The following is a 12,095-nucleotide window of genomic DNA, read 5'->3' as shown; positions in this document are numbered from 1 at the left end:
CAGGAATGCAGCTGTGGTTAGGAATTAGGGATCTTTAAACTCCTCTGGTTATTCCTATTTTTTTTTTTGATTTTTTTAACATCTTTATTAGCGTATAATTGCTTTACAATGGTGTGTTAGTTTCTGCTTTATAACAAAGTGAATCACTTATACGTATACATATGTCCCCATACCTCTTCTCTTTTGCGTCTCCCTCCCTCCCCCCTCCCTATCCCACCCCTCTAGGTGGTCACAAAGCACCGAGCTGATCTCCCTGTGCTGTGCAGCTGCTTCCCACTAGCTATCTATTTTAAGTTTGGTAGTGTATATATGTCCATGCCACTCTCTCACTTTGTCCCAGCTTACCCTTCCCATTCCCTGTATCCTCAAGTCCATTCTCTAGTAGGTCTGTGTCTTTCTTCCCGTCTTACCCCTAGGTTCTTCATGACCTTTTTTTTTTTTTTTTAGATTCCATATATATGCGTTAGCATACGGTACTTGTTTTTCTCTTTCTGACTTACTTCACTCTGTATGACAGACTCTAGGTCCTTCCACCTCACTACAAATAACTTAATTTCGTTTCTTTTTATGGCTGAGTAATATTCCACTGTATATATGTACCACATCTTCTTTATCCATTCATCTGTCGATGGACACTTAGGTTGCTTCCATGTCCTGGCTATTGTAAATAGAGCTGCAATGAACATTGTGGTACATGACTCTTTTTGAATTATGGTTTTCTCAGGGTATAGGCCCAGTAGAGGGATTGCTGGGTCATATGGTAGTTCTAGCTTTAGCTTTTTTTTTTTTCTTGTGGTACGTGGGCCTCTCACTGTTGTGGCCTCTCCCGTTGTGGAGCATAGGCTGCGGACACGCAGGCTCAGCAGCCATGGCTCATGGGCCTAGCCGCTCCACGGCATGTGGGATCTTCCCGGACTGGGGCGTGAACCCGTGTCCCCTACATCAGCAGGTAGACTCTCAACCACTGTGCCACCAGGGAAGCCCCTATTTTTAGCTTTTTAGGGAACCTCCATACTGTTCTCCATAGTGGCCTTGTCAATTTACATTCCCACCAACAGTGCAAGAGGGTTCCCTTTTCTCCACACCCTCTCCAGAATTTATTGTTTATAGATTTTTTGATGATGGCCACTCTGACAGGTGTGAGATGATATCTCATTGTAGTTTTGATTTGCATTTCTCTAATGATTAATGATGTTGAGCATTCTTTCATGTGTTTGTGGGCAATCTGTATATCTTTCGAGAAATGTCTATTTAGGTCTTCTGCCCATTTTTGGATTGGGTTGTTTGTTTTTTTGATATTGAGCTGCATGAGCTGCTTGTAAATTTTGGAGATTAATCCTTTGTCAGTTACTTCATTTGCAAATATTTTTTCCCATTCTGAGGGTTGTCTTTTCATCTTGTTTATGGTTTCCTTTGCTGTGCAAAAGCTTTGAAGTTTCATTAGGTCCCATTTGTTTATTTTTGTTTTTATTTCCATTACTCTAGGAGGTGGGTCAAAAAGGATCTTGCTGTGATTTATGTCATAGAGTGTTCTGCCTATGTTTTCCTCTAAGAGTTTGATAGTTTCTGGCCTTACATTTAGGTCTTTAATCCATTTTGAGCTTATTTTTGTGTATGGTGTTAGGGAGTGATCTAATCTCATACTTTTACATGTACCTGTCCAGTTTTCCCAGCACCACTTATTGAAGAGGCTGTCCTTTCTCCACTGTACATTCCTGCCTCCTTTATCAAAGATAAGGTGACCATATGTGCGTGGGTTTATCTCTGGGCTTTCTATCCTGTTCCATTGATCTATATTTCTGTTTTTGTGCCAGTACCATACTGTCTTGATTACTGTAGCTTTGTAGTATAGTCTGAAGTCAGGGAGCCTGATTCCTCCAGCTCCGTTTTTCGTTCTCAAGATTGCTTTGGCTATTCGGGGTCTTTTGTGTTTCCATACAAATTGTGAAATTTTTTGTTCTAGTTCTGTGAAAAATGCCAGTGGTAGTTTGATAGGGATTGCATTGAATCTATAGATTGCTTTGGGTAGTAGAGTCATTTTCACAATGTTGATTCTTCCAATCCAAGAACATGGTATATCTCTCCATCTATTTGTATCATCTTTAATTTCTTTCATCAGTGTCTTATAGTTTTCTGCATATAGGTCTTTTTTCTTCTTAGGTAGGTTTATTCCTAGGTATTTTATTCTTTTTATTGCTGTGGTAAATGGGAGTGTTTCCTTAATTTCACTTTCAGATTTTTCATCATTTGTGTATAGGAATGCCAGAGATTTCTGTGCATTAATTTTGTATCCTGCTACTTTACCAAATTCATTGATTAGCTCTAGTAGTTTTCTGGTAGCATCTTTAGGCTTCTCTACGTATAGTATCATGTCATCTGCAAACAGTGACAACTTTACTTCTTATTTTCCAATTTGGATTCCTTTTATTTCTTTTTCTTCTCTGATTGCTGCGGCTAAAACTTTCAAAACTATGTTGAATAATAGTGGTGAGAATGGGCAACCTTGTCTTGTTCCTGATCTTAGTGGAAATGGTTCCAGTTTTTCACCATTGAGGATGATGTTGGCTGTGGGTTTGTCATATATGGCCTTTATTATGTTGAGGAAAGTTCCCTCTATGCCTACTTTCTGGAGAATTTTTACCTTAAATGGGTGTTGAATTTTGTCAAAAGCTTTCTCTGCATCTATTGAGATGATCATATGGTTTTTCTCCTTCAATTTGTTAATATGGTTAATCACATTGATAGATTTGCGTATATTGAAGAATCCTTGCATTCCTGGAATAAACCCCACTTGATCATGGTGTATGATCCTTTTAATGTGCTGTTGGATTCTGTTTGCTAGTATTTTGTTGAGGATTTTTGCATCTATGTTCATCAGTGTTATTGGCCTGTAGTTTTCTTTCTTTGTGACATCTTTGTCTGGTTTTGGTATCAGGGTGATGGTGGCCTCGTAGAATGAGTTTGGGAGTGTTCCTCCCTCTGCTATATTTTGGAAGAGTTTGAGAAGGATAGGTGTTAGCTCTTTTCTAAATGTTTGATAAAATTCTCCTGTGAAGCCATCTGGTCCTGGGCTTTTGTTTGTTGGAAGATTTTAAATCACAGTTTCAATTTCAGTGCTTGTGATTTGTCTGTTCGTATTTTCTGTTTCTTCTTGGTTCAGTCTCGGAAGGTTGTGCATTTCTAAGAATTTGTCCATTTCTTCCAGGTTGTCCATTTTATTGGCATAGAGTTGCCTGTAGTCATCTCTCATGATCCTTTGTATTTCTGCAGTGTCAGTTGTTACTTCTCCTTTCTCATTTCTGATTCTGTTGATTTGAGTCTTCTCCCTTTTTTTCTTGATGAGTCTGGCCAATGGTTTATCAATTCTGTTTATCTTCTCAAAGAACCAGCTTTTAGTTTTATTGATCTTTGCTATTGTTTCCTTAATTTCTTTTTCATTTATTTCTGATCTGATCTTTATGATTTCTTTCCTTCTTCTAACTTTTGAGTTTTTTTGTTCTTCTTTCTCTAATTGCTTTAGGTGTAAGGTTAGGTTGTTTATTTGAGATGTTTCTTGTTTCTTAAGGTAGGACTGTATTGCTATAAACTTCCCTCTTAGAACTGCTTTTGCTGCATCCCATAGGTTTTGGGTCACTGTGTTTTCATTGTCATTTGTTTCTAGGTATTTTTTGATTTCCTCTTTGATTTCTTCAGTGATATCTTGGTTATTAAATAGCGTATTGTTTAGTGTCCATGTGTTTGTATTTTTTTACAGATTGTTTCCTGTAATTGATATCTAGTCTCATAGCATTGTGGTTGGAAAAGATACTTGATATGATTTCAATTTTCTTAAATTTACCAAGGCTTGATTTGTAACCCAAGATATGATCTATCCTTGAGAATGTTCCATGAGCACTTGAGAAAGGTTATTACTATTTTTAAGGCATTGCTTTTGCAAATTTTACATCTTTCATTCAGTCCAAATAAACTTTAAGTTTAGTTTTTGTTTTAATTGAAGACTAAAAGTTTTGAGGAAGATCTGAACTTCAGTTACCTCTAGAAGGTAGAACTTTATTCATTGATTTGTCAGCCTCTATCCTTAAAGGCATTAGAGGTGGGACATTATCTTCACTGAGTGATTCTTCCTTCCTCCGACTCCAGGTACTCTGATTTGGAGGGCTACCATCGGCACACGGTGTACGAAACCGGGACACTGCCTCATCCCTTTGCTATTACTGTTTTTGAAGACACCATTTATTGGACAGATTGGAACACAAAGACAGTTGAAAAGGGAAACAAATACAATGGGTCAAATAGGGCGGCACTGGTGAACACAACACACAGACCATATGACATCCGTGTGTATCATCCCTACAGGCAGCCAATTGGTGAGTAAGTGATTTGGAAGTTTTTGCACAGCTGCTTTAGGGTTTTGTGCATTCCGTTCTTGTTTTTGTTTTTTAAGCATAAATATCATAATTTATACTGGGAATGGTGTTACTTGCTAATGTTTTCTACAAAGCAAATGCTGAGAGTTGAGGGGATGGAAATATCTTTAGAGTTTATTCCCCTATTCCTGGAAAAGTCTGCTTACAATTCTTTTTCATAGCACCTGCTCTATTCTTAAAGATCAGTCTGGGCTTTCTTTTTGATAAGAATCAACAGTTGTTATGTTGCCTTTTGACATTTCAGCCCTAAATACTTAAGAAAGCACCTTTGAAAAATAAGGACATTTCCTGTGTAACCACAATAAATTGTAACACCTAAGAGATGTATTATAACATGGATGTATTTATAACGATCATTTCTTTACCAACATCAATCTACTGAAATGATTAGTTTAAAAGAAATGCTTAAAAGAAAGTTATAGTAACTATAAAACATCATTTATTAAATGTCTGTTTGCACTTGATATCTAGCCATGTTCTGCAGTATTCTTTGGGGATAGAATGGATTTTGTGGGCCTGCTTTGTCATGGTATCTTGTTGAAACATACGATAAACTTGGAAGTTAGGAAAAATGAGAATTGGTGAAATATTTTTTTCTGGAAGTTAATATTCTTCATATTATTTAACAGAAGTTCAAATTCATCTTTACCTCTGAGTTGCAGCCCAGAAAATTAGTATAGATGTTGCTCAGTTTATCCATCCACCTGATTCTTGTGCAACTTCTGTTGCCTATATCCTTAGGATGAGAAAATATAGCATCTGCTGAAAATTAAAACTTTAACTTAGATTGTGGGCACATGTATGTAAACTAAATTTCCCACCTGTTCTCCAAGAACTTTGGGAGACACATGTTTTCTAGCCCAACACCAGTGAGTAAGCCTCACTTCTGGTAGCACATAAATCAGTTTTCTGTACTAGCAACAGGGTTGCTAAAACAGCTCTACCATATGTACCCTTTATGAACTTTTGCACAAAGCATGAATCTAGGATAACATTTTTTTTACTAAGAGGTGGTGAGTTTTATGCGGCTGGTAATCAGCGCGTCTGTGCTTGATACTCTCTTTAAGTGAATGAACATATATTTTCTTCCTTCTTTCACTAGTGACTAATCCCTGCAGTACCAACAATGGTGGCTGTTCTCATCTCTGCCTCATCAAAGAAGGAGGCAGTGGGTTCACTTGCGAGTGTCCAGATAACTTCCATACTGTCCGGCATAGTTACAGCACCCAGTGCCTGCCCATGTGCTCTAGCACCCAATTCCTGTGTGCCAACAGTGAAATGTAAGGCTCTCTTCTCCCTCTCCCCATTGCCTCTCCAGCCCTTGGACACACATTGAACTTCAAGCCTCCAGGGGATGGGAGTTTTCCAATGAACCAAGATTTTGGCTAATTAATGTGGCTCATTTGGGATGCACCAAGACCAGGAAAGTTGGATCTCCAACCGTCCAACTTTCTCTAACTTCGATAATTTCGTCCATGAAAGAAGGAATTTGTGAACCAAATGGTTACGCCTATGCATGCAAGTTTTTGTTTCTGTAGCAAGGAAGCAAACTGTGTGTTTTTTTAATTTCTAAGGAATTGTCCAGAGTCTCAGGGCCAAGAAGGTATATAAGTGTACACTGAAAAATAGCCCTCAGGAGTGATAGAATTTCTCTGTCTTGTTCAAACATATGCTGGCCTAGCTTCCTAGATGACTATGCCAGAGGATCCAGGGTCACACATTCAAATCCATTTTTGATGATTTGTATTTGTTATGAAACATGGTCACAGGTTATTTCCCTCACAATGGCCACAGGCCTTGACGACTAGGGGCTCTGAGTCAGAGAGTGAGGTCAAGAGGAGATGTTAATGCAAATCATAACATCTAAGATTCAGTGGCAGATTATTTTGACGATTGAATAAGGTATCCTAGGTTAAGAATCTAGCATACACCCAACACGACATAGGCTCTCAACAAATGTTAGTGCCTCCAGCTTTCCAGCCAGTACCCAAATGTCATATATCCCTCTGGCTGACAGTCCCAACCGATCCCTGTTTCCAGAACCACAGCTCCAAACACACACTCCACTCTTTGTCGTGGCAGGAATTTAATCATCATACTCAAAGCATTTTTTCAGTGTGTGTTGGGTCTTAACAAACCTGTTCTATGTCACCTTGTTATGTTTTCCCTGAAGATATGCCACAGTAGCTAAGGTTTAATTGACCCTCTTCTTGGGCTGTGAGAGAACTCGTGTGTATCATTCCTTGGAATTCAATTTTGCCTTCTCTCTGGATAGTCGTTGCCTGCTCCTCTAACCACTTGGTGTTTTGCTAGGAGAAGTGCTCTGTTTTCTCTGTGTAGGTGTATTCCCATCTGGTGGAAATGTGATGGGCAGAGAGACTGCTTGGATGGTTCCGATGAGCCCATCACTTGCCCACAGCGCTACTGCCGGTTAGGACAGTACCAGTGCATGGATGGCAACTGTACCAGCCCACACTTCATATGCAATGCTCATCAGGATTGCCCTGATGGGTCTGATGAAGACTCTGTTCTTTGTGGTGTGTTGAATTGCTTTCTACCTTCTCTGCCCACTTCTATAGTTGATCGCCCATGGTTCTGTAGGGATTTTCTGAATGTCATAATCCAAAAACTGGTCCAAAATCCTAGGGAAAAAAAACCCCTCAGAGTCCATCCTCTATCTATTTTTATAAAGTTTAAAAAAAATCCCAGGTCTCTACAAGGAAGATGGTTGAGGTAGATACTAAGTTGTCTATATTGATGGTTCTTTACTGTATGCTGTGCATAGAATCTCCTTTGAGAGCTAACATTGAGGGTGAAATGAGGGATTCCCACACTTTAAACAGGGGCTCTCAGTTGTAATATTTATTTATGTTTCCTTTTTTTTTTTTTTGCGGTACGCAGGCCTCTCACTGTTGTGGCCTCTCCCGTTGCGGAGCACAGGCTCCAGACGTGCAGGCTCAGCGGCCATGGCTCATGGGCCCAGCCGCTCCGCGGCATGTGGGATCTTCCCAGACCCGGGCACGAACCCGTGTCCCCTGCATCGGCAGGCGGACTCTCAACCACTGCGCCACCAGGGAAGCCCTCTATGTTTCCATTTTTAAAAAGCCAAAAAAAGAAAAAAAATGCCCCACCAAAACCCAAAAAAACAACTCTCCAAACCAAAATCAAAACATAAACAATAGCAACAAACAGAAACTTTGAAAACTATTGTCCATTAGGGCAACAGGTACAGGAGAAGGTGAATTTAGTAGGCTGTCAGCGATTCAGTCCTTATCCCCTAATTCTGCATGCAAGAAAAAGATATTTAAGAATTTAGGAGACAGTAATAGTCAAAGGACTAACTGCTCACATAGTGGTACTGGTTAATAATAAGTGCATTAGGGCATAAGTCCTCTAAGAAGAAATTATAATCGAGTTCTCCAGGATCCATTAGTGTAAATTAGGAGCTTTTGTTCCTGACACCTTCCAAGCTGATAACCAAATGTCCTCGCTTGCAGAGCATCACCAGTGTGAGTCCAACGAATGGCAGTGCGCCAACAAACGTTGCATCCCTGAATCCTGGCAGTGTGACATGGAGGACGACTGCGGAGATAACTCGGACGAAGACAGTTCCCACTGTGCCAGCAGAACCTGCCGGCCGGGCTATTTTAAGTGTGCCAATGGCCACTGCATCCCTCAGAGCTGGAAGTGTGATGTAGACAATGACTGCGGAGACTACTCAGACGAGCCCCTCCAGGAATGCTGTAAGTTCCTGTGAGAGGGACCTGGCCTGACCGGGAGCAGGGAACAAGATGGATGGAGAGAGGGTGTGCAGCCCCTGCTGCAGCCCCATGGGGTGCCCCCTCTTGGCTCTTCCCCGCAGCTTTCCCGGCACCGCAAGGCAAAGGAGAGCCACACGCACAGCCTGCGGGTTGAACCACGCCCCCTGTTCTCAAGTGGCTGATTCCTGCTCTCCATACACGAGTGTCTAACTGTCCCGAATATGATAACAAGAGCTTACACTTTGTCTATCTAGCACTTTCTCTTTTGAGCCTCAGAGAAACATGGTGAGGTAGGGATCCCCCCACCCTGCCCCACTCCCCGCAAAGTTTGGCTGCAACATAAATGAGTGGTAATGAAACGGTGGGAAAACTTAAGGACTGTTTCTGCTTTGGGTGAACAGATCACACCTAAAAGAGACACAGTTGCCAGAGTCCGTTTGGTTGGTAACACGGTCACCGTTACTCATCAGCACCGCATCTTAAATAAGACAATGGAAAGGTGTCTTTGGTTTCCTGGCAGGACCGAGACTTCAGTTCTGACCTTGCCCCTTCCTCTCCTTTCAGTGAGCCCTGCCTACCGCTGTGACAACTATACGGAATTCGACTGTAAAACAAACTACCGCTGCATCCTGCTGTGGGCTGTGTGCAATGGTTTCAATGACTGCCGGGACAACAGTGATGAGCAGGACTGTGGTAGGGAGGGGCTGCAGGGGAGGAGGGAGGGACAAACAACTTAGCAGGAGATGAGAGCAGATTTCCCACATCATCCTTCCTTTGTTCGCCTCTAATAACACGTTACATTTTTGTAGCATTTTACAGGGACATTGGGAGTTTACTTTATACATCTTAAATGAAATGTGTCTCAAAGGATACTATACTTGGGGAAGACCTTGTGAAGATATTAGGAATTTGTGTAATTTCTCCCAAATGCAGAATTCCTATTTACGCTTGACAAGTTTAAACTGTCTGTCTAACCTTAGAGATTGATTGAAAGGAATGAAAGGGGGAGTAGAGAAAAGATTTGGTATCTATCTCTAAAAAGGGTATTTCAAAATCAGAATATTTCTTATTTGGAGATTTTCATATTCTGAATCTCCCTCTGACTTTCCACATCCTCTGTGTCTGGCAACATAGAAAATTTATGGACAAAAGGCCAAAGGAATGAATGGAATTTGCCAAGATTAGGTGTATACTCTAACTTGAAAACAATGTCTGTGTGTGTGTGTGTGTGTGTGTGTGTGTGTGTGTGTGTGTGTGTGTGTGTTAGGTTTAGTTGGAAGAGAGGTAGGGAAGATATTGGGTTATTTTAATAAGAACACTGAATCTAATCAACTAAAGACAATGTGATGGACATGTTTTGTTTGCTGGTGGCATCACTTAATTTTCCTTTCCAGACCTTCGTTGCAAATTGCGAGCCAGGGATCAGGTCATTTTTTGAACAGTTTCTACAAAAGAGAATGGATCTAGTTTCCAACAGTAGGATAGATTCAGTTTAGCCTAAAGAGGAATATTGACAGTGAATGTGGCTGGCATTCCTCTTTCTGGGAGCTTTGAGAATATGGTAGCGTAAGCCTCAGACCATCTCACAAGAAAGCCAGTACTACTTTGACATTGCGTGACCATGGGTTTCTGAAATATTTGCAATGACTGCGCTTTGCAGAGTCGATGACGTGCAAACCTTCTGGGGAATTTCGCTGTACGAATCACCACTGCATCCCTCTTCGCTGGAGATGTGATGGGCACAATGACTGTGGAGACCATTCAGATGAGGAAAACTGTAGTGAGTGTTCAGGGTCCTTCATCCTTACCTGCCACTGGAGTGGTGATGTCTGCTCTTTGTCTGTAGTTCAACTGTCTATGCCGTTCATCCTCAAAGGGTAGAGGACGGCTGCCTGACCTCTTATTTTCTGACTGGTACATTACTACTTTCTCATCTCCTTCTCAGCTGCTTGTAATCAAGCTCTGGGAGAGGAATCTTTACCCAAGTATATCTTTTGTCTCTTATTTATTTATTTACACTCAAGTTCCTTTTTTTTTTTTCAAAAAGAACTTGAGGTGACTTACAATATATCATTGCCTTATGATATATATCGATTTCAGATTAACATGAAATACATTCTGACTTTAGTCCCCTTTTGGAAGTAAGAAGGTATAGGCGGTTGAGAGAATCAGGGTGCTGGTTACACCTGCAATTATCAATTGACTAAAAACTTCTTACACAAAAGGGCGATCCAATTGGCATTTTATTGTTCATAAGAAAGTTCATGTTGAATCCTATAGGAGGTTATCTGGAGTTTCAGGAAATGAAAAATTATCTTAAGATTAAATCACCTTTGGACAAACTTTTTGACAAAGTCCATTCTTTACAGACTTACAATTGAGGTGGAAAGTCTATTTTTGGAGGCTGGACAGTCTGGGACTTGGGACACAGGAGGGCGTTAGGCACAGAGGACACTTAGGCCAGCCCACAAGCCTGTCCCCTATGTATGATTCCTGGTGCCCTCTGATGGCCACGTGGCTTTCTTTTTCAGCCCCCCGGGAATGCACAGAGAGCGAGTTTCGGTGTGATGATCAGAGCTGCATTCCTTCTCGATGGATCTGTGACCAAAACAATGACTGTGGGGACAACTCAGATGAGCGGGACTGCGGTAACTGTCACAGCTCTTTAAGGGGCTTTCCAGAGTCTTGTACTAGGGTCAGCATATTGGTCGGAAGTAGGGACTTCACATGTGTGTTTGGAAGGTTTTTTAGACTTAAATGATTTCTGTGTAATTTATGTAATATATAAACCTTAGCATTACAGTACCTTCTGGTTTATGTATTTTTTCTATGTTTATGATTACCTTATAGCAGTCTAGATCAATAATAATAGGGGAAAATCTCAAGAGAGTTTTAAAAATCTCATTTTGACTTAAATCTCTGCTAGGAGCAGACTTTAATCTGCATGGACCTTATAAACAAATAAAAACATTGGTCTTCCTACTGTTCTCCAGAAAGTGGCCCTAAGATATATACGGCTGTAGCTCCCTGGTGTAGAGGTCAGATGTTGGAATAGGAATCATAAACCCCAAGTAGTTTTATAGCTCTTACTGATTAAGGGTCGAGTCTGAGAAAAATCAGCGTGCAAAACAGTAAAAGTTGGGGAGTTCAGGGTTTTGAGGAAAAGTTTAAGAGCTAGAGATATTTAATAGAGGAGAGATTGCTACTTCCATCTCCATATTTTGAACGGGGAAGGTGTACCTTTGAGAGTTTATTTACTCGCTAACCACAAGGCGTGGGTTTGTTGTGAGCCAGTCACCGGGTGTGGATAGGAATGTGACTGAAGACTTACTACCCTCCATGGAACTAACAGTTGTCTGAGAATGCCAAGGCATCCTGGAAATGACAGTCTTTTCTCTTCAGAGATGATGACCTGCCATCCTGGATATTTTCAATGTGATAGCGGGCACTGCGTTCCTGACCAAATGAAATGCGATGGGTTTGCCGATTGTCATGATGCCTCTGATGAAGCCAATTGTCGTAAGTTTCTAGACACCCGTGGCACCGTTTGCCTGAGATGTATGGATATGGCAGTTTAGACCCAACCTTTCCCATCAGCCACCACTTCTTATATTAAAAGACCATAGGGGCTTCCCTGGTGGCGCAGTGGTTGAGAATCTGCCTGCCGATGCAGACGACACAGGTTCGAGCCCTGGTCTGGGAAGATCCCACATGCCATGGAGCAACTGGGCCCGTGAGCCACAATTACTGAGCCTGCGCGTCTGGAGCCTGTGCTCCGCAACAACAGAGGCCGCGATAGTGAGAGGCCTGCGCACCGCGATGAAGAGTGACCCCCACTTGCCACAACTAGAGAAAGCCCATGCACAGAAATGAAGACCCAACACAGCCATAAATAAATAAATAAATA

General features: G+C 41.3%; 1 protein-coding gene across 1 annotated transcript in view; it reads left to right on the top strand.

The window, feature by feature from the left end:
- LRP2 (LDL receptor related protein 2) overlaps positions 1-12,095 on the top strand; it is a 194,855-nt gene that overhangs the window by 129,502 nt on the left and 53,258 nt on the right. The window contains exons 53-60 of the mRNA XM_007452631.1: positions 4,141-4,367; positions 5,530-5,707; positions 6,768-6,964; positions 7,925-8,170; positions 8,753-8,881; positions 9,849-9,968; positions 10,720-10,836; positions 11,591-11,707. Coding sequence (XP_007452693.1) covers positions 4,141-4,367; positions 5,530-5,707; positions 6,768-6,964; positions 7,925-8,170; positions 8,753-8,881; positions 9,849-9,968; positions 10,720-10,836; positions 11,591-11,707 — 1,331 coding nt within the window. The remainder of the gene's footprint in view (positions 1-4,140; positions 4,368-5,529; positions 5,708-6,767; positions 6,965-7,924; positions 8,171-8,752; positions 8,882-9,848; positions 9,969-10,719; positions 10,837-11,590; positions 11,708-12,095) is intronic.

Source organism: Lipotes vexillifer, unplaced genomic scaffold, assembly GCF_000442215.2.
Source record: "Lipotes vexillifer unplaced genomic scaffold, Lipotes_vexillifer_v1.1 scaffold454, whole genome shotgun sequence".
In the NCBI taxonomy this organism is placed as follows: Eukaryota; Metazoa; Chordata; class Mammalia; order Artiodactyla; family Lipotidae; genus Lipotes; species Lipotes vexillifer.
Note: the sequence above shows the minus strand (reverse complement) of the source record. Positions and strands in the feature narration are given on the sequence as shown.